Source organism: Pelmatolapia mariae, linkage group LG10_11 (assembly GCF_036321145.2).
Source record: "Pelmatolapia mariae isolate MD_Pm_ZW linkage group LG10_11, Pm_UMD_F_2, whole genome shotgun sequence".
NCBI classification, from domain to species: domain Eukaryota; kingdom Metazoa; phylum Chordata; class Actinopteri; order Cichliformes; family Cichlidae; genus Pelmatolapia; species Pelmatolapia mariae.
The window spans coordinates 53,978,977-54,005,646 of NC_086236.1; the positions used below are offsets into that span (position 1 = coordinate 53,978,977).

Below are 26,670 nucleotides of genomic sequence, written 5' to 3' on the forward strand. Positions count from 1 at the left end.
AGGGGGTAATCCACACACACTCACTCCTCTTCAGCCGCACTCGCTCCAAAACTCCACTCATGCCGCCACACACAGAAAGGGTCCATAATCTGCTCCAGGAGGGGGGTATCTACACACAGAATTCAACAGTTAGTTCCACAGGCAAATATACATAGGGAGATCTTTAGATGAAGCCAAGAGCACGAACTCAGGAGATTCAACGTTCCAGCGGTGAGCTGCTCTGTGCCACTGCCTTAAATAGCAGCTGGGGAACTCAGCCAGATCAGCAGCAGGTGGTGACAATCACAGGTGCATGGGCCAAGAACAAGAACCTGTAACGAGCTCCTCCCAGGCAGAGAGAAGGAGAAAAACAACAAAACCTGTAGCCAGCGTGAACCAGCCAGAGAGACAGAGGGACCATGACAGAGGATACTAACATGTGGTATGAAAGATTTCCCCTATCTGTCCTTTAGAGAAGGGGCTTTACTGTCTATCTGTATCGCCAGTAAGAGGTGTAGGCGATGGTCGGGGTTATCCACATTGGATAACAATTTGTTCTCTTTGTGCTATTTTCATGAACTTTAAACAATGAACATATGAACAGAGTGTTATTCTTTTTTTATATATATATAAAGGAACCAAAAATGGTATTTTCCTCTTTTTGATAACACAAAATGTATCAGAATCATCCTGGGAACTTTAACTGTTTATGTTAAAACAGAACAGTTCCCTCAGCTCCATGATATCTTCTTCACTCACACCATCAGATATTTGAGGCTGTTCAGCTCCCCTCATGCATTCTTCTCTGTCCATTTCAATAACTGTTTCTATGGTAATCACTGTAACAGGAAGTTGGTGGGGTCAAACTTTTAATTCAGTCTGGAGCCCGTCCTTGAATTGCACACTGCAGTCTGGAACTTCTCCCAAAGTCCATCATGGAAAAGAAGTACGGTATTTTTCGGACCATAAGGTGCACCGGTTTATAAGGCGCACTGTTGATGAACGGGTTTTAAATGTTTAAATTTTTCAGAAATCTCTCAGTCAGAACATCATGTTTATATCATGTTTAGGTGGAAACTAGCGAGCTAACTTCCTAGTAACTTCTAACTCTGTTGAATTTAATCCATTCTGTTTTTATGGATGCCTGGATGTTAAACTTCATTGTTACACCTGGTAAAGCAGCAATGCTTATCATTTTATTAAAGATGAAAGAATTTTGACAGTTTTTAAATCTCAGTGATGCCACAGCATTCGTTTGACTTTGGGACCTGAAACGAAGTTTGGAGACTCGGCTGGGCTCCTCACTACGGTTTAAATTCTATTTCCTGGTTATTGGTTATTCTTGGTTTTGTTCTCTTGACGTTATTTTTTGTTATGGTCTCTAGTTAAAGTCACTGTCTTCTCTGTGTTTCATGTGTTATATACTTTCATTCTATCTCTCAGCCATTAGCACGGCCTGCACCTCTGCACCTTTTTGTCATCAGTTCAGTCCAGCCTGCAGTTCAGTTATCAGCTCAGGTCCACAGTCTATTTAGACACCATCTCCACCCACTCTTTCTAAGAAGGGAGATAGCCCTACTAAAACTTTTGTTGTTTCTCAAGAGCTGGCCTATTTGGAGACTGTTACTCTCTTCAGGGCCTCCCCAGAGGCTGAGTTTCGTCTCTCAGCTAACTCTGGACCCCTGGAGACGAAGAAGCCAGCGCAACCTGTTTTTCCTGGGAGCTCATCCGGGTTGTCTCAGCGATTGGTCCCTGCTGAGAGCTCAGGAGTTAACTCTGCTACCTCCGTCCTCTGCTGGAAGCTCTAGTGAGCTCATTCGGCCAGCTAGGGACTGCATCCTGCTGTTGCTGCCTGAGCAGAGCCACTGCCCTGCACAGCAGACGGCCTCCAGTGCTTTTTCGCCGCCGCCGCTGCCTTCCCTGCGGTCGGCCTCCAGAACTGTTTCGTCTCTGTTGCTGGCCTCCAAGTCGGCCACCTGAACTGCTCAGACTTCTGTGCTGTCCTTAGTTCCTCTGTTCAGAGTTTTGTTTTTGTAAGTTTTATTTATGAGGAGATTTTTCCAGGACTAAAGCTGCGTTTTGAGTTAAACCTCCCGGTTTTGAGTCCTGCTCTTGGGTCCACCTTTCCAGCCTGCCTACCACACAGCCTATCATGACAAAAACCTGGTCACCTATTTTCTGTTGGATGTAATCAGAGGACCGGCTGTTTAGGGGTAGGGCTGGGCCATATCATACCGTTCACAGTAATACCGGTATAATGTTAGGCAACGCTAAGAAAATGAAATATTGCGATAGAATATGGGTAAAACGCGCATGCGCAGTGCCTTTTTTTCATATGCACATGGCCGAAAAAGCATGGCAGCAATGGAGAATGAGAAGGGCGAAAGCGGATCGTTGAATGAAACGGATGAATCAGAATTGGTTTGTAAAAATGCGAAAACTTCAGTGGTGTGGAACTGGTTTGGCTTTCGTCCATCAGATACACAAGAAAGCACTATTTTTGGTAGAGCATGCAAGCGGGCCGTCGTTATTACCATGTTTTTTGGAAACTACGGCACACTTAAAATCAATCCTTTGATTTTTCTGAAAATCGACAGTTCCCCTTATAATCCCGTTTGCCTTATGTATGAATTCTGGTTGTGTTTACTGACCTCGAAACGATTTTATGTGGTACACGGCGCTCGAAAATCTGTCAAATGCTTTAGTACGACTTTGCCAAGCTACGAACCCGCACCGCTTGATGGATTGTCGGAGCATTATGGCTACCGTAGTCAGGAGCCTCGCGGAGTGATACGTACTGTGCTTCAACATAATATTACCGTATTGTGTGTGTATAACCTCTTTTTAAGTTTTGTGGATATTATACATGGTTATGCTGAGGATATGTTGGCCAATTTCCACTGGAAATGCCTTTTGGTTAAACTGTCAGTGCAAATTTGCATTTGCACTGTTAAATTTTTATATAACTTTAATGCAGATAAAAAACAGCTGCTTGTTCAAGTGAAAATACATTGATAGGTTTTTTTTTTTTTTGCACTAATAAAGTTGTGGAGTTGTAAAGTATTTTGTCTAGTGTCAATTATATCGCCAGTTATATCGTTATCGCAAATTTTCAAATGTATATCGTGATAAATATTTTGGGTCATATCGCCCTGCTCTATTTGGGGGTAGCATTATCTTGTTTTCATATTTGGTCCAATGTCTCCTGACAGAAATAAGACCAACTCCTCTTCCACAATTTTCAGTAGCATCTTTTCGACCTCACCCTTCATTGGACTGCAGAGGACACTAAAAAAATGTTTTGTTTCGGAAGGGGTAAAATTACTAAACATTACTGAAATCTTACCAAATCAAAGTTAAGGTTCTCAAACTGAAGCTCCAATTTGAGTTTTACCAGCATAATTATAATATCTAATAACTTAACCATCTTTTGCACCATAAAATGTGGAAGCTGTAAATCCTGTCATTTTGAAAATCTAATCTGTGTGCTCTGCCCAGCCCCCACAAATGTGGCATCTAGTGATGGGTCAGTCGCGAACCAAACAACTCTTAGAGCCGGCTCTTTGAAGTGAACGATGGGAGCTGGCTCCTCATTGGGAGCCGTGTTTTTTGTTTTTCTTTCTCTCACCCTCTCTCTCACACCTTTTTTCGCTTCACGCTGCACGTGATTGGTCAATATGTGTTTGTGCCTTGTGTTTTTGCTGATCACAGGAGGAAGGGGCGGTAGCTACACTCGCAGCAGCAGTAGCACACGAACAGAGCAGGAGGGAGTGAGAGAAAGAGAGCCGGGGCAACAACAAGAGACAACATCGACACATTAGAAAGGTATAATAAAGAAAATGGATGACACTAAGAAAGAAGCAAAATCTGGAACCATTTCAATTTTATTGACAATACAAAGGCAGAGTGTCTGCAGAGAGTCTGCAAAAAAAGAGTATCATGTAGAGTCGGCTCTACAAACAACCTGCACAGGCACCTGAGAACTGTCCACCCATCAGTGCAATGGGAAGATAAAACACAGATATTAATATTCATTGATATTAATGAAGGTGCCAGTGCGTCTACTGCAAATGTTGTTGTTGGTGCTGCTGCTGCTTCTTCTGCTGCAGTATCTACATAATCATGCAGTATACCACTACAACCACCTAAACCAGCCCAGAGCTCTATGAGACAGTTTTTGCAAAGTTGAATTATAAATAGTTGTTTTTTGTATTTTATATATATATATATATATATATATATATATATATATATATATAATTTTTTTTTTTTTTTTTTTTACATTTTATGTGGAGTGAATAAATAAAAGCATTGTGGCGGAGGTGCGGTCTCGGTTCTGCTGCAGAGGAGGGGTGACGCAGTGAACTCGGAGGGAAGACACGGAAGGTGTGTCTGGGCAGGTTGATTGATGATGAGTCTGTGTATTCTGTTCTAGTGACGGCTGGGCAGAAGTGAGGTAGCAACGAACCAGGACTGTCTGCATCCTGAGCTGAAAGGCTAACAAAAACGCAGTTTGTGTTGCCTAAATAAAAGGGCTGCTGCCCAAACATAACGTGTGTGTGTGTGTGTGCGTGTGCGTGTGTGTGTGTTCCGGGGTCCTGTGTCACAAGCATATTTATATATTAAACATATATAAATAAAAAAATCATTCATTTTGTGCATAATTTTATATTGTTGTTGATAATAAATTAATTAAAGCAACAAAACTGCTGCTTGGGAGCCGAAAGAGCCGACTCCTTTTAGTGAGCCAAGCTTAAAGAGCCGATTTTCTAAAAAGAGCTGGAATTCCCATCACTAGTGGCATCAATAGATTTTAATTGATAGCTCAGGATGTCCTCCTACAGGATATTACAGTAGGACTTATATGAATTACAAGAATGGTGCTTTATGTAAAGGTCTCACACTCGTGTCCCTGGCAAAAATTAATTGCTGAGTCTTTGAAGAATATGGGAACCCAGGGACTCATATTTGTCCACAACAATCCACCTCAACATCCTGTCCCTGAACAGACACAGGTCACATAGCCATCCTTTCCCTTAAGAAGTCAATCACCATCTAAGGCAGGGGTCTCAAACTCGCGGCCCGCGGGCCATTTGCGGCCCACGTCACCTCTACTTGCGGCCCGCATATTGATGTGAAGAAATATTTTTAAAAAACTATTATACGAAAAATGATTTAATACGACGGCAGAGTGTTACAGGCATGGCCCTTTAAGACTGTAGCCTCGTGGGCGGTGTAGTCCTTGCAGCAGGGAGAACGTGTGGGACCGCCCCTCCCGCTGTGTGTGTGTGAGCGAGCGTGAGGGAGGGAGAAAAAGGAGATAAGCACGAGCTGTCACCGAGCAGAAACGGGAGCTGGAAGCATGTAAATATAATAATAACCACTGCAGCCAAGAAGAGTGCCTGACGAGCCCAGTTGCAAGTAAGCTATTAAGACTCGACTGTACACCGTGTTCGTGTTTTCCTCCGAAACAATAAAGTTCTGCTGGAGCAGCCTTTCAATGCCTCTTTTTGTCTCTCGCTAGCAAGGTTGACCCAGACAGTAAAGCTAGTTCCCGGCTACGAGCCCGACACGGAACCCACAGTATTAGCCAGAGGTCTCCTTACCATTGTTCGGAGCCGCGGACCTGGCCGAGGTAACAAGAGAGTGCAAACGTGTTGGGGGATTGGCTGTGTTAGTTCAGTGAGAGATTTATTTGGAAAGAAAACAGTTTTCACTTGCAGTCAAAAACTAATGTGTACGCTTATGCCTGCATTTTTATTTTGTTAAATACAAACAAAATTGTAGCAAAAGTGCTGCCACGTGTCTGGCCAGAAAGAGCTGTTTATTTGGTAGTTCAGTGAAACTACTGTACTATACTGTACTTTACTGCTGAGTGACTGTCTGCTGCTCGTCAAATACATTTCATTGCAATGTTGACCCTGTGCTAACTTGCGTATGACAAATGAAACTGAAAGGCTTCAGATAGTTAAGAGTGAGAAAAAAATTGCGTTCATGTTTGCAATTTTGTCTTGTTACACAATATTTGGAATTAAATAAAACAAACAAAACACTACATTTTAGGAAATATTAGTGAGTGTTTTTGTTTTTTTGTACTACTTGGACACTAAAGTGGCCCTCCAATGAGATGACGGTGCCAGAAGTGGCCCGCGGCTCATTTGAGTTTGAGACCCCTGATCTAAGGTGTTATTCAGTTTCAGTAGCAGTTATTGCACTGATGGTTTTTGCTGTTTTTACTGACATTTCCTGTAGCTTCATGTTGCTGAGTCATTTTAAAAGCACAGAAATCACAGAAGCTGATCCTCACAGGGGAGTTGTAAGCTCACTGCAGCATAGATGATCCACTCCCAGAATTAGGCTGTATGCAAGTTGCACAGAAGTCTCTCCAGTGCATTCGTCACATGTGATGTGGGGGCAACTGGATTATAGTCATTCAGTTCTGATGGTGTTGGATTATTCAGTACAGAAACAAGACAGCATGTTTTCCATAGCACCGGTATCTTCTCCTGAATTTCTGTTTTTGTATTTTGGTTCTGTATTCCCTTTTTAGTCTTCTGGTTATGAAATTATATTTACATTCCCAGGCTTAGGACGATGCTATGTTCTGTGCCTGTAGTTTCCTGATTGCTTTTTCTGTGGGGTTTATTTATCCCCTTTTGTATTCCCTTTCTATGCCTCCTGTCTTGCCTTGGTGCCATCCCTTCTGTGTGTCTGTCAAGCTCTGGTGTCTTTGTCTTTATAAAAGCCGCTGCAACACATGCAGGAAGGATTAGTTTAGAGCACAGCTAATGAATATTTTAACAAAGAAACCAAAACACCTTTACATGTTTCTCATCCCAGCATCAATGAGTACTTCCATATAGCATTGATATTTTACTGGATTGTACTACTTGTACTGACAATTAATAATAGTCTCTGCAAAACAGCTACTGCACTGCTATTGGGTTAATCTGTGAAACATATACTCAGACAGCTAGTGAGTGTTTGATAGGTCAGAGAGTTGTAAAAGTGTATGAGGAAGTTTAAAATTTAGCACAGTGTAGCAGAAAAAAAATACACTTAACCACAAGCAACAACTCTTATACAATGAAATATGCAAAACACAAATACAACACACTGCAATAAATACTAATCTAGTAAGACGTGTAACCTTTTAAAAGTAATCAAAAAATATTCATTTAGGTTCACCAAATGTCATGCACTCCTCTGTTGCTTCATCAGTGTATATTGAGGCATTTCTGTTATTTTGTCTTTTCATTTCTCTGTGTGAGTATTGCCTCATCTGCAGCAACTCAGAGGGAGGAGTAATCAAAGATAGAGAGCAAGTATAAGCAGCAACAGATAGAGATCAACTTAGAATAAAGTCTGTCAGCTAAAAGAAACATGACTGGGGGTAAGATGATTTACTTTAAATATAAAATGTATTAGCATTGAATGCTGATATGAATTCCTGCTAAAGTGATTTAGATGAGCATGCATGCCTGTTATCATTTCTGATTATAACATAATTTAAGTTAAACAAATTCAAAATTTCAGCTTGCATAAAGTACTTGACATAATCTAGTAGTATATTGGAAGTAAGGGTTCCTTAGAGGATGTGACATGGTCAAGATATATATATATACACACACACTACCGGTCAAAAGTTGTAGAACACCCCAATTTTTCCAGTTATTTATTGCGGTTCAGTTCAGATCAAGCTTGAAGTGGTACATAGGTAAATGGTTGACTGCCACAGGTTAAATAAAAGGTAAGGTTACCCAAAACTGAGAAATAATGTATATTTCAAAATTATACAAAAAGACCTGTTTCAGCAAACACAAAATGAGTTAATAATTTAAAGCTGTTCTGCAGCAATGGAGGTTGATATGCCTTGAAAGCTGGTACTACTAATTCCTACAGGTGTTCTAACTTTTTGGAGTACTTACAACCCGCTCTGTCTGCATAAAAGCAGTGTTGGAACACACTGTGGTACCATAACCTCGTGAGCATCAGTTGAACAGTATTGTACTGCAGAAAGTAGTGTGTTGTTACAAAAATTATGAAAAAAAAAAAAAGCAATGGAAGAGTGACAGTGACAGACCCTTGTAACACCTAAAACTGTAGGTCTTTCCTACAAAGAAATTGCAAAGAAAGTCAAGGTGTCAGTGAGTACTTTTTCCTTCACCATCAAAAGGCACTCAGAAACTGGGGAAACTCTGACAGGAAGAGGTTTGGCACACCCAAAACTACAACTGAATCAGAGGAAAAGTTTCTGAGAGTTAACAGCTTGCGTGATAGGCAGCTCACGGGGCAACAGCTTCAAGCACAGCTTAATATTAGTCTCAGTTTTAACTTTAAGGAGAACACTTCCAGCTGCAGATTTGACAGGATGAGTTGCAGCAAGAAAGCCATTGCTAAGATGTCAGATAAGACAAAGAGGCTTGGCTTGGCAATGAAACACTACCACTGGACTACTGAATACTGGAAGAAGGTATTATGGACTGATGAATCAAAATTCAAAATTTTTGGTTCATCACGCAGGATCTTTGGACGCCGTCGAGAAGGCGAAGTGGTGGTTCCACAGTGTGTGGCATTAATGTCAAACATGGAGGAGGAAGTCTGGGTGTTTTGCTGGATTGAGGGTCAGTGACTTGTACAGAGTGAGAGGCACCCTGAACAAAAATGGCTACCACAACATTCTCCATCACCATGCAATACCCTCTGGTATGTGCCTAGTTGGTCAGGAGTTCATCCTACAGAAAGATAATGACCCAAAATAGAAGTCCAAACTATGCCAGAACTACCTCAGGAAAAAAGAACAAGATGGTAAGCTCGGAAACATGGAGTCGCCAGCACAGTCTCCAGACCATCGAGCCGGTTTGGGATGAACTGGACAGAACAGTGAAAGCAAACTAACCTTCAAGTGCCACATGTTTATGGGAAATTCTTTAACAGATATGGAAGAACTTTCTGAAGAATATTTGATTTCTATTGTAGAAAGAATGCCACGGGTGTGTTTAGCTGTTATATTTGCCAAAGGTGGCTGCTTTGATAAGTCAAAAGTTTAGAAAAAATTTTGGTCTATAAATTGATTCCATTATCTTTTTGTTTTTTCTTACTCCAATTGCTTATTTGTACAATGCTTTCATTTCAGAATGCAATGAGACATTAAACTGCATAATTTTCAATAAAAAACTGAAAAAAATTGGAGTGTTCTAAAACTTTTGAAGGTATATATATATATATTAAATGCATATATATAATGCATATATTTAATGCACGTAATCAAATATTATTTTTTGTTCTTTTGCCCTTTTTTTCTGTGTATGCTGTATAATGTGTTAAATAATAATCTTTCTTAAAATACTTTCCTTCTTGTTTTCAGATAACATCAGTTCCACAACAAATCAATCATCTGCACTGGAAGCAGCTTCCAGACACATACAAACAGCCTCCATTGTCATCTACTGTTTGATAATTATAGTTGGAACTCTGGGCAATGCTCTGGTTATCTATGTGACGGGCTTCAAAATGAAGAAAACAGTTGACTCAGTTTGGTTTCTCAACCTGGCCATAGCTGACTTCCTCTTCACAGCCTTCCTGATTTTCTCAGTCATTTCTCTCTCTCAGAGTTACCGATGGCCTTTTGGACATTTCATGTGCAAGCTCAACAACTTTTTGAGTGTAGTCAACATGTTTGCCAGTGTCTTCATTTTAACAGCCATGAGTTTGGATCGTTGTTTGTCCATCTGGGTGGTGGTGTGGGCACACAACAAGCGCACAGTCTGCAAAGCTCGGCTCATATGTGTTGGTATCTGGGTGATTGCTGTGGTCTTCAGCACTCCTTATGCCACTTTTCGCACTGTTGTGGAATACAGGGGGGCACATTACTGTAGTTATTCTATGACACATGAACAGCAATGGAGTCTCCACATTTTTCGCTTTCTCATGGGCTTTGTGATCCCATTCCTGGTCATATTTGTGTCTTATGTGGCCATAGGCATACGTGCAATGCGCATGTCAAGAACAAGGAGACGCAGATCTCGCCGAATCATTTTCTCCATCATTTTTGCATTCTTCATCTGCTGGTTGCCCTTCCATGTTTGCAGTTTTATAGAATTAATGCATATGACTAACCCTAAAACCTTGGCCATTGTTAAACTCATGGGTCCTCTGACTGTGAGTCTGGCTTTTCTGAACAGCTGCCTGAACCCCATCCTCTATGTTTTCATGTGTGAAGAATTCATAAAAAAGCTTCGACAGTCCATATGTTTTGTACTCGAGAGTGCTCTGGCAGAGGACCATTTATCGTTTATGTCTACTCGCTCTGTGTCATCAACCTTTTCAAGGATTTCCCGAAAGTCAGATGCTGCTGCAACTTTGGAGAAGATCGACCCAGCTGCTTTTGAACCCTGCACAGAAAGCAAAGTAGTCATCACTGAGGAGACACCAAACCCTGAATAAAAACTTACCGTTGGCAATGTAAATTTGAATTAATTTTTTAATGTAAAATTTGATCTCAGGATGATTCCGATTGTAAATTTGTGCAAAAAAAATCTAAAATGTTTTGTTTTGTGACCCCTACTGTTTTCTTTAGATTTTTCTAACTATTCCAGGGGACATCTCACTATGCTCCATGCAGTAGTAAGAAAACTAAACTAGCCATTATAGTAGAAAACCTATGTGATTGTGCTGAAGCTTTGAATTGTGGTATTTAATTTGTTAAAAATTATGTAATCCATACAGTCATGTTAAAATTTTTCATTTAAGAACAGCTTTATATTTGTGTATATGAGTTTCTAGCGCTCTAGATTATTTCACGTTTATTAATATCAACATCCACTGAACTGTAACAAGAGACTGAACTTTGAGCTTTTTGCATTTTTCAACCTGTGAATAAAAACATGCTGATCAAGTACATTTGTCTGCCTGCATGATAAACCTGACTTACACCTTGTTATATTCTTATCTCACAGGATCAGTGCTGTATCCCGGACTTGTTGCATTTCATAGTACAAAACGTGGCATTCAAAACATGGTATACCAAAAACCACATGATATCAATTCTAAACGGAAGCAGAAGAAAAAAATAAGTGTTGCACACTTAGATTAAAAGGAACTGAAACCCATGTAACTTTGTGAGTCTGACTTCACTGTATATTCTGCAATATATAGACATAGTACATTGTTACACATTTGTGCACAGTCTCACACAGCTTTTGCTAGGCACACTGCATTACGGTGAGTGGCCTGGCTTGTTTACTCCCACTAGAGCTGCTCATTTTAGGAGATACTCCCTCTTGTGGTGCAATGGAGGAATAACTACTCTTCCAGCGCTACATCTCATTGGAAACTGGGGCACACATTATTTTAAAATCACTAAAGAAAATACCATATTAGAACAATCAGAACCTTTTAACAAAATACAATATTTTAAATAATGGGAGATGCCTTGTTTTTTGTCAATAATGCATTTCTTGTATTTACACTCTTCCCTCCAAAATTTAATGGCCTCCTGACATTCTGACACTATCAGTCCTTATGTGGTATTGATTCTGATTCTTATTTATGTTAAGATATTTCCATTGCTCAAGGATGTCTCCAAAAAGGAGTTTGTAGTATGGCACACCAGATCTAGCTTTCCCTTTCAATTAGCCCATCAGGGCCTTGTTCTTGTTTGTTTTCCTGCTCAAACAAGCACTACACACGTTTTGATAAAAGAGATTTTCAATTCAAAGGTCAGGCACACCATTCACTTTGCTTTTGTACATTAAACACCTTTTTGTTACCTCACGATTTGTTCCCCATATCAGTTTAACGCATAATTTATTGAGAACCATGATGACTTTCTGTGGGGGTGGAAACACAGTGGCGAGGGATAACAATCTTGATACACTGTGGGTTTTGACAGTGTCCACTCTCTGTCAAGGCAGGAGTGAAGAACCCAAATGCAGACTCATACATGGAAGTGAAACTTAAAGTCAAAAAGCAGCTTCATTGCTGGCACTAGTAAACACAGAACTGAACTGAACAATACTACGAACAGAACACACAGGCATATATGATGGGACACTGAACAGGGGGAAGACTAGACACCATATACAGAGGGTGGACAGGGGAAAGAGGGAGCAGCTGGGAGACACGGCTGGGGTTAATTACACATGACGAAAGCTAAACTGATGCACACAGACTGAAGACTACCAAAGAAAAACAGGAAGTACACAGAGAAGCAGACAGACCTAACAAAGGAGGAATAACAAAAGCAAACCAAGACTAGAAATACAGAATCAAAACCCAAGAGACTAACAATGACACATCATAACAAAATCGAGGATAAATAATAATACAAAACCGAAAACACTGGGTCACCGATCCAGGATCGTGACACTTTCCACTAATCCAAATTCCCAGGACTTTAATTTAATCTTTAACCTCCATCCATATTATGGGTATCTTTACTGAGTAAGATGCTCTAACCTGGACATAACCTAGCTAGGGTGCTATTCTCATTACAAATGAGAATAGCACCTAACTTTACAAAATTAACATTTCTATTCTCCTAACAAAACGGTAGTGAAAACCTGAAACTTTACATTTTATAACTATTTTACTGCACTATTTAATGTATGACCTTGTCTGGGGTACTTCTTCATATGCCAAAGTAGGCTGTCCTAATTTGTGGTAAGTAAACATTAGATTTTGTTTTCTCATTCTGAAAGGATACTTTTTCACACTGACAGGTGGCTGGTCAGTGTCCTCTTGGTCACTGCATTCAGTCTCAAGTTGGGGCGTGTGTTCTGTGTCTTTATTGTTCTCTTGTGTCCCTATATCCTCTTCATGTTGGTCGCTCTAGTATCACTGTTCCACTCTCTGGATTGAACTCTGATGCCTCTGTCCACCATGGCTTTTTAAAATGTTCCCCCTGTTCTGTCGGAGGTCCTCTGATACCTCTCCATGCATCCTCATCCTCTTAACTGTGCTCTTGCTTATGTTCCTGCTGTTTTTCTGTTTTTGCTTTCTCAGTTCTGCATGTCAGTTGAATTTTTCCACTGGCAAGAAGTCACATGACTGCAGGAGGTTCCTGTGGACAACCCTGATATGTCCCTTGACATTTCATATACTGGGCTATCCTTATGTTTCCCTTGTGTCACCCAAAACACCTAGCCCTCCCAGAATGATCTCAATTTCCCTGGTCCTCTATCTTCTCACTGAAATTTCAGACCAGTAATCTGCACTGTGGGTATAGCTCCGTACCAAGCGTTTTGCTGCCATAGAAAATTTTCCCTGGTCAACTCTCCTTATAGGCTGTTGCTGAGGCCAGTTTGTAACCATTCTTCATGCAAGCCTTCCACTTCTCAGTATAGTCTTGATCCGAAGGGCTTTGGGCTTTAGCTGTGAGACCAAAAATCATGTGAATGGGGAGTCTGGTGTTTCGCCAAAACAAGAGGAAGTAAGCAGTAACTTGTAAGCACCAACAGTAAGCAACCTGGCCTCGCTGCGCATACAGTTATAAGCATGGACCGCCTTTACCACAGATGCTTTCCAATCTGCTTTTGCTCCCTCTGGGAGGTTGCAAAGCATGGCCAGCAGTATTCTACTAAATCTTTCTACCTGGCCATTTCCCCAGGGGTGGTATAGTGTGGTTCTGGATCCCTTAACTCAACTGTATTCTTCCAGCTTGGCAAAGAGTTTGTTTACAAACTCTCTTTCCTGGTCCTGATGGAGCCGTATTGGAAAACCAAACTTCAAGATGAAATCTCCAAATATTTTTTCTACAGCTGTTTTGGCACTTTTATTTCTGCAGGGGTTAGCCTGAGCAAATCACGTAAAGTGGTCCATTGCCACAAGGATATATTTATACCCTCCCTTACATTTCTCTAGATGCAATAAACAAATGGAGACCATCTCAAACACTGTACGTTGTAGTTATGTTGATCAGGGGAGCTCTGGTTGGCTTGTTGCGCCGCTTGTTTTTTAAACAGCTACACACCTGTGTTATGTAGTGTTCCACGTGCTTCTGCATGTGAGGCCAATAAAAGCTCAAACACACTTGTGTTATGTAGCATTAGGACAACAAAACACTCCAGCAAGCCCATCTGTGAATGGTTAAAAAAAAGAAAATGAAGGTTTTCGAGTGGCCTAGTCAAAGTCTGGACTTAGATACAATCGAGATGTTTTGGCATAGTCGGTCATGCTCAGAAACACTTATAGTTCTTGGTGTCAAGGATTTCACAGCCAGTTATTACTTTTTTACACAGGACTAGGTTGGTTTATTTCCCCCTTAAAAATTAAAATCATAAAAAATGATTTCCTCACATTGTCTTTATGTAATATTAAAATTTGTTTAATGATCTGAAATATGTGTGGCAAATGTGCAAATGTTAGGACATCAAAAATACTTTTTAAAAGCCCTGAAGATGAGCAATCACGGATCCTACTTAAGGTGTGCACTGTAAAAAAAAAATTGTAGAATTTACGGTGAATTACTGGCAGCTGTGGTTGCCAGAATTTCACCGTGAAAAATAAACTGTAAATGTAGAACACAAAATGGTATCCTATTTTGGTAACCATAAATTTCACAGTAAATAATTATTATTATTTTTACAGTAAATGACTATGAATTTAAAAATAAATTGTAAAATTGTTTATGGGTAATTCATGTGAAAACAACAGACATTCCGTTAACCTAATTACAGTCTTACTTCGTTAAATATAGTGAAACTGTATAAAATAATACGGTATCATACTAAAAAGTTGAATATTACGGTAAATTACTGGCAGCTGTGGTTGCCAGAATTTCACCGTGGATAATATAGTGATAATGTAGAATATATAACGGTATACTTTGTTGATAAATGTAAAATTCACAATAAAGAATCATAAACCTGTTCATGGTAACTCATGTAAAAACAACAAACATTCCATTAACCTGATTACAGTTTTGCATTGTTAAACACAGTGAAACTGTATAAAATAAATACTAAAAAGTTGAATATTACGGTAAAATACTGGCAGCTGTGGTTGCCAGAATTTCACCGTGGAAAATATAGTGAATGCAGAATACATAACGGTATACTTCGTTGATAAATGTAAAATTCACAGGGAACTTTACAGTAAATTATTGGCAGCTGTTGTAGCCAGAATGTCGTCTAAAAAATTAAGGTCCAACAAATGAGGCAATAAACTTAATAGGGCTGATTGGCATAAAATTTACATTCTTTGACTTTTTGTTATAATCTGCTAGAAACATTAATAAAAACCAATAGAGAGAATGATTAAATTAAACAGTTAATATTAAATATTCAAATTAATGACCAAAAAGGCACTGATCTAATTAATATCAAACTTAATAAAACCAAAAACAAATAAGTACATAATAAACAGTCAAATAAAATTTAAAACACTTGATACTTGCAGTGCTTGAAAAAGTTTCTATTTAACCAGACTGATAGTAGAGGGCTTTCAAAACAGTCTCTGATGGTGTCTGAGGGACTGGAACAGGTTTTGGATCCAATGTGTTTGAGGACTTGTATGTTGTTCTTCAGATGCTCGGTGTAGATTAGCATTCTTTCCTTGCAGTCTGAAAGCAAATACAAAGCACAATAAAGAAAACTGCACATTTCAAAAGCAAATAGACATGTATCAAGTAAATATACCATCTTACATTTAATAGAGCTGACACAATTAATCATATAATGATTTGCAATTGTGATGCATTGCAATGCAGACAAAGCATTTTTAATCCATTCAGAAGAAACTAACAGATTATTAAATACAGACCCGGTCAAAAGTTTAAGAGCACTTGAAAAATGGCAACAAAATCATCTTTTGCATGGTTGGATCTTAACGAGGTTCCAACAACAAGCAACAAGCAGAAGTGGGAGGCAGACAACATTTAACTTACATTTAACAAACTTAAACTGAAACAGGCTGTTTTACAGCTGATCAAAAGTTTAGGACCACATGCCTTTAAAAGGCCAAATCTGTGCAAAAATGTGGATTCATTGTCATTTTCTGTCAGGTAGTCACACTGTCATGATGTTCTGATGGCAAAAGCAAAAAAACTTTCCTTTTTGAACGTGGTCGGCTTGTTGAACTGCATAAGTAGGGTCTCTCACAGCGCGCCATTGCTGCTGACGTGGGACGCAGTTAAGACGGTCATTTGCAATTTCTTAAATACTCCTGGGGGTTATGGAACAAAAAGTGAAGTGGAAGACCCAAAAAAAATCCTCAACCCAAATTAAGGCCATTACTGGGGCCGACTGCAGCCCCATAACTATCAAACGGCATCTGAGACTGAAGGGCTTCAAAAAGAAATTCTCTGATGAGAAAAAAATGTAACCTTTTTTTTTCTCCTGTAAAAAAAATGTAACCTTTTTTTTCTCCTGTAAAAAAATGTAACCTTGATGGTCCTGATGGTTTCCAACGTTACTGGCATGACAAGCAGATCCCACCTGAAAAGTTTTCTACACGCCACAGTGGAGGGGGCGCCATAATGGTCTGGGGTGCTTTTTCCTTTAGTGGAACAATGACGCTTCAGGAGGTGCAGGGGCGTCAAACGGCTGCTGGCTATGTCCAGATGTTGCAGAGAGCATCCCTCATGACTGAGGGCCCTTGTCTGTGTGGTAATGACTGGGTTTCTCAACAGGACAACGCTACAGTACACAATGCCCACAGGACAAAGGACTTCTTCCAGGAGAATACCATCACTCTTTTGGACCATCCTGCGTCTTCCCCTGATCTATATCCAACTGAGAATGGACAACAGTTCCAGACAGTAGACACCCTTCGTGTGGCCGTCTTCACCACTTGGAGAAATGTTCCCACTCACCTCATGGAAACGCTTGCATGAAGTGATCAACAATAACAGCGAACCTATTCATTACTGAGTTCAAGTTTGGAACTTTGATCTCTGTTTTGGGGGTTTACCCATGTTTTTTGGAGGTGTGGTCCTAAATGTTTGATCAGCTGTGAAACAGCCTGTTTCAGTTTAAGTGTTGTTTTTAATAAATTACATGCTCAAAAATGTTTTGCCTTACTCCTATTTCTTCTTGTTGCATGGTGAAGCTCTACTTGGAACCTTGTTAAGATCCAACCATGCAAAATATGATTTTTTTGCCATTTTTCAAATGGTCTTAAACTTTTGACCAGGACTGTACAACCTAAAAATAACAGCAATTTGTTTTCTTCAGCCACATACGTCACAGTGGACCAACAAGTGCAGTCTGTGTTCAGACAAGTTTTGAGCAATAAAAAAAGTAGCTTATATGTAACCTCCTTTATTTGTTGATGAAAAAAAACCAACTGAAATTAAGTTATCGTGATGTATTGGGATATTGAATTGTATCGTTGACACGATAATTCCAATTGAAGTGAAATACGAGTAGGGCTGGGTACCAAAACACAATACCTTTTTAGTACTGACTGAAAACATTCAGTAGGTATTGATACAGAAAAAAATTATATTTTTCGGCGCAAAATTTATGTACTTTTCAATAAAATCTCTGTTATTGAGCCTCACAGGCCCTTTTCTTCTGCTGTGCATCACATGCCAGCAGTGGCTTCGCACATGCGCGATTCATTTGCAGTCTGGATGCAGTGGGGTAAAAATCATCTGTTCCATCTTTCACTCTGTCACCAATTATGAGAGGCAACAGCCTTAAAAATTTCCAGTTTTGTATTAACTGTCCTGAGAGTTTGTTTGAGGACTGACCTGACACGGCTTTGAAGACTTATCAGAGTCAGAGTATTTAAACTGTTTATTGCTCCGATTCAGAATTGAGTAAGTGAACCATTCATTTTTTTCACAAAAAATTTAAGAAACAGTGCAACATCATATGACAAAATGCCCTAAAGATGTTGTGTCCTAATCAAAATGGCAAACCTGGCTGACAGATGTGAAAATATTTTAAACAGTTGAAAACTGACTCAAACTTTGCAAACAACTCCTCCTATATCTGGTGTACCTTCAGTCTTGAGGTGTTCAACAGGAGAGTTGTACATCTCTATGGTGCATTCTGCTCCAGACTGATTTGGATCACCACCCTGAAAAACAGATTGTGTCATTAAACAGTATCTACAGAAATGATGTGTACAGCTAAAGCAGAGGCCACCAGTGCAATGTGAGCCCAAATTATCTCCAGCATGCAAAACAAGGTTCCTTTAACTACAGTTTTATCTATTTATTTCCATAACCTAAAGGATTAACAACTTCAAAGGCATCTTGGTATAGCAGTAGTTTAAAACATAATGGATTTTGGTTTTAAAAAAAATTACTACTTTTGAATATCTTACCATCACTAATGTCACACAGTACATCTGATGAAGACTCAGTTGATTGCTCACCTGTTACACATCTCTGCCACAAATCAAATTTCAAAGTTTCTCTTAGAGGTACATAGTATTCAAACTGATCGGTTCTATTCTCACTTTGTCCTAAAAAATTTTTCTTGGGCTCCACATAGTTCAACATGTGTATGAAGGACTGTGTTCTGGAGTATGTTGTCCTCACTGGCCCTTTATGACATGCAGAAAACAGCCTGGATCCCTTGACCGCCTCACAAAGCTTGGCAATACCCTCATCAGATAATGTTGTTTCAGGTTTTAGGAGTGTAGTGAGCTTATTCAGAGTATATGACTGACCCAACTCTTGTATTTTTTTAAATTTCATCTACAATGGTCAGGATGGCAGAAGCAGGTCGCGATGAAATACATAACCCCTAAGTGACTTCACTGACTTGCCACAGAAATCAAAAAGGAACATTGTCTTTAGCTGCTTCTGGTAAATTAAACTGGCGTTTGTTTCACAGTAAAGCTAGCTAAAATCTTCAACCTGCTGCATTAGCATAAACTAAACAGGACTGAAGGCAAAGCCTGTAACAGAGGAACGCTTTCAACGCAACAAGAAAACTGACCAAGTGAACGATGGTTACAGTTGATATACGTCTCACGTCTAATGATATACTTCCATTGAAATAGATTGCTGTTGGTTCAGTGCAGGGTGCAGCTGGCACTCCCTCTCTGAGCGGAATCAGTCTGGAAGTGGCGCTATCTTCTTCTTCGTTGGTTTGGCGGAGTACACGCTTCCGAGGAGTATTGGTGCCCTCTGCTGTTGCAGTACCTCACAGTCAGACAGCTATTTCTGACAACACAGTATATATATATATATATATATATATATATATATATATATATGTATATGTATATATATATATATATATATATATATATATATATATATATATATATATATGTATATGTATATATATATATATATATATATATATATATATATATATATATATATATATATATATAGAGAGAGAGAGAGAGAGAGAGAGAGAGAGAGAGAGGTAACGGTTTAGACACGTGATGCACTGTCGTGCATAAAAATTAGACTTTTCAAAGAAACTGATTGTTACAGCTTTTATAATACATTCTTTGACTGCTCCTGACCTTGCAAACTACACCAATTATTTTATTAACATTATTTCATTATTTTTTTGGTATTTCATTTTGATCAATTAATTTTAATTTCAGCAGGTGGTATCACACTCAAACAGATTGAACACGGACTGAACAGTGGCAAATCCATGATTTAAATCTCCTGTTCCACCACATCCCAAAGGTGCCCTTGGTTTGGGATCTGGTGAACGTGGAGGCTGATGGAGTTCAGTGAAGTCATTGTGTTTAAGAACCCAGTTTGACATGATATGGTGCATCATCCTTCTGGAAGTAGTCATCAGAAGATGGGTACACAGTGGTCATAAACGGATGGACATGAATGGTGGAAGTTCGAGGAGAGGAGTAAGCAATTAACTAATAAGAAAAATTATGTTTAATGATCAAACCAAGTTAACTGATGAATCCGAGATTCTAAATCTGAATGTATTTTTTTGCAATGATAAGGAAGATTAAAACACAATCACTTGTGACTCATGATGTGCATTAAAGGGTTAAAAAAACACTAAAAGCACACAGACGGTGTTATTTTTAGGGTAGTTGGTTGTACCATAGAAAATGGCTTTTTGCCATTAATTATGCCACAATTTTTTTTTTTCATTGTAAAAGCTGTGTTATACTTAGTGAGACTGTAGAACTTAAAGAAATATACATATTTTTTATTTTTAGTAATTGCTCGTAATTATTGTTAAGATATACTGTTTTATCAAACAGTTTGAGCTATTATTGTGAAAATTACCCCCCACCCCAAGTCAAGTGAGTGAGATTGGATTGGTTTGCATGCTGGATTCCCTAACTGTTTGGACCCCGAGACCCCCTTCCTGGATGTCGCCATCCAGTCTGGGTATTCGCAATTATCATCTATCTGTTAATAAACTCTTTCAACTTCTTTTGTGAGCCCTGCCTTTGAGTCCACTCACCAAGTGCCTGATGTGACGTGTCCGAATTGTGATGTCATTGTTACAGTTCTGGGAGTTGCAATAGGGATCAATGATGGCATGAATGACAGTTTATTGTAGTTTCCTAGTTAAGTGAAACATTTATTCTCTCAGGTTTAAAGTTGGTGTTGAATTTGATGTTGTAAGGTACATTTCAAGTGTGCTGCAGAGGTTCACGTGATGTTATGGACTTCATAAATTCAGAAAGGTGATGGCTAAGCTCTAAAGATTTCGATACATTACATTACCAAAAGTATTCTCTGCAAACCCCTAACTTGAGTGACATTGCATTCTTCAAACTATAAGGTTTAATATGAAGTAGGTCCACCCTACAAATCTTCGGGGAAAGCTATCCACAAGTGTTGAGTATTGCAGCATCGACAGCGATCACTTGAAGGAAAATGACGACGGAGGCAAAAATGTCCTTAATATTTTGGGAACTTTATTCCACATCAACACGCGGCAAAACTTTCCTCATGGGTGCCATTTTTTGTGGTATACTTTTTCTTCTTAGAGGCGTGATGACGCAGCATACGTGCCCTTACAATGAAACAGTGCCTCCTTGTGGTGACAACTAAAATACTGTCTCTGTTAAACCACAGTAACCATAATACTGTTAAACACACTGTACAACATGAGTACACACAATGAATATCTTAACAACAAGGTTTAGGAGTGTGTTTATGGGGAGGTTTTGGCCATTCTTCCAGAAGCACATTTATTAGGAGGAGAAATCCTGGCTCACACCAAACTTTACACTTGTCACAATGCGATCAGACAAGTAGCATTCATCTGGGAACCACCAAACCCAGATTTGTCAGTGGAATTTCCAAATGGAGAGGTGTGATTGGTCACTCCAGAGAACAAGTTGTCATGGTCCCTGTGCCTCGCTGGTCAACTCTCCATTAGGCAACATAGTTGTTTTTGTTTTTCGCTCTCTCCCTCCTTCCTCTCCCCCTCTCGCTCTCTGTCTTTCGCCGCAGCGATGCTCATTACGGGCTCCCACTGCTGGCCCACACACCTGCTCTCATCACCACACCGGTCGCTGATCCCAGCTGATTGTGCTATTTAAGATGGCGGATCTGCGCTAGTCTTCGCTGGATCGTTGAGCTATCAGCATCAGTCAAACCTGCGAATCTGCAAATCTGAACCTGTGTATCTGTGAGTGTTGTGACTATCCTGCTAACCGGGCCTTTTGTGTGTGTAGATCTTTTCTGGAACTTGATTACGGACTACGAGAGGAGTGGCAGTGGAGAAGGAGTTGGAGTTTTGTACAGAAAGTGTGGAACACCTCTTCCCAACCCCTGTTTCCCCACGGACCCTGGCGACCCGGACCCCTTTCCCCTGCACATTGTGTATATTCACTTGGTGTTGTGTTCACTGTAAATAAACGCACTCTTTCGCCTAAGGAAAACCTGGCCTGCGTCTGAGTCCCTTTAAGAAACCTTATCACAAGTCTCCACTGCTTTAAAATCTAGTGCCAGCCTACTTTACCGCACTGCATCTAATGCTTTCCATTGTGCTTGGTGATCTAAGGCCTGAAGCAGCTGCTCAGCCATGGAAATTCCATGAAGCTCTCTATGTGCTGTTTTTGAGCTCATCTGAAGCCCATGTGAAGTTTCAAGGTCTGCAGAAAGTGACTTCTACACACCAACTGCCTCAGCATACCCTGACCCCACTGTGTGATTTTCCGTTGCCTACAACTTTATGGCTGAGTTGCTGTTGTCGCTTAAACTTTATTATAATACTACAAACAGCTGACTCTGGAATGTTTAGTAATAAGGAAATTTCATGACTTAACTTGTTATTAGTTTGTAGCATTCTAGTCTGTTACCACACTGGAATTCCCTGAGCTCCTGAAAGCTACGCTTTCTTTCACAAATGTTTGCTGAAGCAGTCTGCATGGCTACCTGAAGTGATCGAAACACCTAAATTCAATGATTTGGATGGGTAAGTGAACACTTTTAGCAAAATAGTACTGGTGCATCTTGTCTGTTTCACTTCCACCTTTCTATGAAGCTGTTTGCATTTATCTGGGTGAAGCTTGAGATGCATATAGAATAATGATGTCATAATGCTGTGTAAAGTTCTTGGTAAAAGTGTATCTGCTTATGTGAACACTTTTAAGGAGTCACCCGTCCATATTTAACAAGATGATCTATGTTGTGTATTTATTTATTTATTCACCTGTTGGTGCTTTTGTCCTATACTTGCTTAGTGCCTATAGGCCACCATCAAAGGCAGTCAGATGCTTGGAGCCCAATGCCAGACTTTGACATTTAACAATAGTTATCTTAGCTAGTACCTTAGTGTGTCTTGCTAGGCACACCAGAGTCTGTTGTTACTGAGTCAGGTGCACCAAACTGGGGGCCAGAGTGGGAAAAGCAGCAGTTGACTGCACTGTCTTGACTTGTTAGTACACATGACTGTTTAAATTGATCAGTCAGAGACTTCCCACGTTCACACCTCTAATAGGTGTGAAAGTGGGTACTTTCCAGCAAAAGGAAAACATTAATAAAATATATGTAACTACAAATAATTTCTCAGTGAAATATGATAACACTCTTAGTGAAATAAATACTGCTCTTCTAAGACTTGTTCAACCTTTCAGTTTAATCATAGAAATGTTAAGTAGTATCCAGCAAATATATCACTCAGCCTTTCCTGGTGCATGAGCATATTCTGAGGTTTTTCTGTTCTCTGTTGCATAAACTGAGAGGGAGGAGTAATGGCAGCAAATAAAAGCAGCAAAAGACAGAGACCAGTATAGCTTAAAGACAAACTCTCTCAGCTAAAAGGAACATGGGGTCTGGTGAGAAACTTTCGACATACATTAGCATTTCTTTTAAACTATGTCAGCTAAAAGATAATATGACCTTTTGATAAACTGAATAAAGTGATTTTGTTTTAGGTAACATCAGTTCGGCTGCAAATCCATCACCTGGACTGGGAGCAGCTTCCAGACACATACAAACAGCCTCCATTGTCATCTACTGTGTGATTTTTATAGTTGGAACTCTGGGCAATGCTCTGGTTATCTATGTGACGGGCTTCAAAATGAAGAAAACAGTGGAAACAGTTTGGTTTCTCAACTTGGCCATAGCTGACTTCCTCTTCACAGCCTTCCTGATTTTCTCAGTCATTTCTCTCTCTCAGAGTCACCAGTGGCCTTTTGGACAATTCATGTGCAAGCTCAACAACTTTGTGAGTTTAGTCAACATGTTTGCCAGCATCTTTACTCTGACAGCTATGAGTTTGGATCGTTATTTGTCCATCTGGATGGTGGTGTGGGCACACAACAAGCGCACAGTCTGCAAAGCTCGGCTCATATGTGTTGGTATCTGGGTGACTGCTGCAATCTGCAGCACTCCTTATGCCACTTTTCGCACCGTGTTAGGAGATAATGGGACATATTACTGTGGTTATTCTATGACACATGAACAAAAATGGAGTCTCCACATTTTTCGCTTTCTTATGGGCTTTGTGATCCCATTCCTGGTAATAGTCGTCTCTTATGTGGCCATAGGCATACGTGCAATGCGCATGCAGAGAACAAGGAGAAGGAGATCTCGCAGAATCATTTTTGCCATCATTTTTGCATTCTTCATCTGCTGGTTACCCTTCCATGTTTTTAATTTTATAGAAATAAAGGCTGTGACTAACCCAGACCTCCGGATCATTGTTAGAATCATGGGTCCTCTGACTGTGAGTCTGGCTTTTCTGAACAGCTGCCTGAACCCCATCCTCTATGTTTTCATGTGTGAAGAATTCATGAAGAAGCTTCGGCAGTCCATATGTTTTGTACTTGAGAGTGCTCTGGCAGAGGATCACATGTCATTTTTGTCCACTCGCTCCATGTCAACCTTTTCAAATACCACCCAAAAGTCAGCCGCTGCTCCAACTTCAAAGAGGACTGACACGGCCGATTTGAAATCCTTCACAGAAAGCAAAGTGACCGTCACTGAGGAGACACCGAGCACTGAATAAGATTTCAACATAAGGCAATATAAACTGAAATACATAATTTTTTTAAACGTTCATGTCAAATTGACTGAAACAGTGCACTCATGCACAGATATTAAAAAGTGTGTGTGAATTTGTTACTTGATGTTAAAGCAAATTGTTCTTGCTGTTGCAGGAAGTATCCCACTGTGCTCCCTCCAAGTTTAAGAAAGAAATGTTATGACTTTTCTCATCAGTAAAAGTAACAGAAACCATTTGTGGCTTTGCTTCAGCTTAAAGTTGCGATTATTGATTTACTTATTAAAACAACCAATGTGACATGAAATGTGTTTTTTAAGGCTTTTCAAGATTACGTTTGATAAGATTTCTATTTGTGTACATAACTTTTTCATCTTCGAGCTTGTTAAACCATGTTTATTAGTATCTGCATCTATTACACTGTCAGAGACTCAACATTTATTGGTCTCTATGTATTTTTAACCTGTTAATAAAAACATGCTGATTAAATGCTTTTGTCTGTCTCCATTACAAACATGACATGCACCCTGCTTCACCGCTGATCTAACAAGATGTCACAGTGTTCTATATCTGACTTGAAACACACTATGTAAATCACTCTGAAGTGCAGGAAATGAACCACAGAGTCACTCAGCTGGTTCTAGGTATCTTGCTGCACACATATACTGTGCAGGCCTTTCTCACTCTGGGACTCAATATCACAGCAGTACTAATTACACTATTCACTCTAAATGTTTTTACTAAAAAAGTTGCTAAAAGTTTGCCTTTCATGAGGATAGATATTGAACTGTAAAAGCCATAGTAAATATCAGTAGTGTTTGGTTTTCACTAAGGATCTCCAGAGGTAAACAAGGTCACTTACCAAGTCAGCATCATCAAAACTTTCTATGATTCATATCCATTTGATTCTGTAGAACTGTAAAATTCCTGTTTTGTATCTGATATATTTATCACTTTGCCTACACTACACTGCACTTAACATACATGAACAGTTCTTCGTCATTTGTGTCCTTTCTTCTACTAGCTGCAATTCTAGCAGTGTAAAAGAAACTAAGAAGAAGGAGTGTAAAAACATTTTATACATGTTATAAATCACCAAATTAATGCACACGACCCGTGACAATGCGATGCACAGTTCTTCAGTGGTTTTAATGAGGTATGGCTTTTGATGGATCTTTCAGTCCAGTCCTTGTGTAATTCAGCATTCCTCAGCTATTTTTCCCTGTTTCCCTACCTTCAAAGTGGCTTCTTGACAGCCACCTTTCCACAGAGACCGTTTCTGATGAGCCTTCAGCGTGAACAATAGATGGATCAGCTGAAGGGCCAGATGCATCTCTAATGTCTTGTGTCAAATTTTTGCTTGTTTTTTCCCCTAACTCTTAAGGACATGACTTTCAGATACTTTTCACTGAAAGAGAGTACTACACAATTTGACTGCAAATAGTCTGTAGGCCTGCTACTTCTTTTTTTTTTTCTACATTTGCCCGGTTCCTCATTTTTTAAGCACACAAAAATGCAATTTTATGAATGTCAAACTGTGTCATCATTGACATTTTTCATAGAGCCAACAAAAGAAATGAAAACAAATTATGTTTTTGTGACAGTCTGCTAATAACAAATTGCAAACTGAAAGGAACAATTTAAAATGAGTCCGTTGCTAAGTTGTCTGTTATGTGTTGACACAACACTCATTCATCCCTTGAGCTACATGCATTTTTATACTTTAGTGATTCATAAATCAGTGTTAAATGGCTTTAAAAATCCTCTGAAAATGATTAGCTACAAGAACTGAACTGAAAATGAATGGAAAAGCAGCTGATTTCAAAAGACAAACCTTCAGGAAGGCTGAAGACCTATTGCTCAAGATCCCTTGAGCAACGCCAAAAAATAGCAAAACGTTACAAGAAAGTCATTCCTTGGAAGAGAAATACAAAACAATTACAAGAAACACTTCAAGAACACACACTCCCACCAACGCAGCTCACTCTCTGGGCAGCATTTACTTTTAAGGAAATAGTGCTGTAATTTTTAAATATTCGTTTTTGTTTTCTTTGTTCTTTTTAAACGTAGCCTACTTTACAGAGTTTGTAGCGGAGTAAAAGTAAAAGAATGTAAGTTTGATCTTAATTGACCTTCACGAAAAAGTCAAAAGTCCAGTGAAACGTGAGATTTAGTACCTTATATCCTCCTAAAACCAGCAATTAGACTTTGTCCTCTGTCTGAGTTTGAGACCACTACAGCAAGCACCAATTATCTAATCTTTACGAGTCCTGCTGTACGATCAAGGGGACATCCTGGGCTTTCTATTGGTACCATATTTTGGGCAGCT

The 26,670-nt window shown here is 39.5% G+C and overlaps 2 protein-coding genes and 1 long non-coding RNA gene across 4 annotated transcripts; 2 read left to right on the top strand and 1 right to left on the bottom strand.

The window, feature by feature from the left end:
* Positions 1 to 7,352: 7,352 nt before the first annotated feature.
* On the top strand, positions 7,353 to 10,816 carry LOC134636929 (chemerin-like receptor 1). Its single transcript, XM_063487198.1, has 2 exons — positions 7,353 to 7,372; positions 9,347 to 10,816. The coding sequence occupies exons 1-2, from the start codon at positions 7,363 to 7,365 to the stop codon at positions 10,423 to 10,425; spliced, it is 1,089 nt and encodes a 362-aa protein (XP_063343268.1). The 5' UTR covers positions 7,353 to 7,362; the 3' UTR covers positions 10,426 to 10,816.
* An 854-nt stretch (positions 10,817 to 11,670) lies between these two features.
* Positions 11,671 to 19,001, bottom strand: LOC134636613 (uncharacterized). 2 transcript variants are annotated; one of them, XR_010095022.1, is made up of 4 exons: positions 18,876 to 19,001; positions 17,928 to 18,006; positions 13,952 to 15,541; positions 11,671 to 13,353 (listed from the first exon to the last, which is right to left on the bottom strand). It is a non-coding gene; the product is annotated as an uncharacterized LOC134636613 (long non-coding RNA). The 2 variants fall into 2 exon arrangements; XR_010095021.1 differs by having other exon boundaries at positions 11,671 to 15,541.
* Positions 19,002 to 23,162: 4,161 nt separating this feature from the next.
* LOC134635450 (C3a anaphylatoxin chemotactic receptor-like) lies at positions 23,163 to 24,347 on the top strand. The gene is made up of 2 exons (XM_063484831.1): positions 23,163 to 23,172; positions 23,272 to 24,347. Exons 1-2 carry the CDS (start codon positions 23,163 to 23,165, stop codon positions 24,345 to 24,347), a joined length of 1,086 nt encoding a protein of 361 aa, XP_063340901.1.
* Positions 24,348 to 26,670: the final 2,323 nt, after the last annotated feature.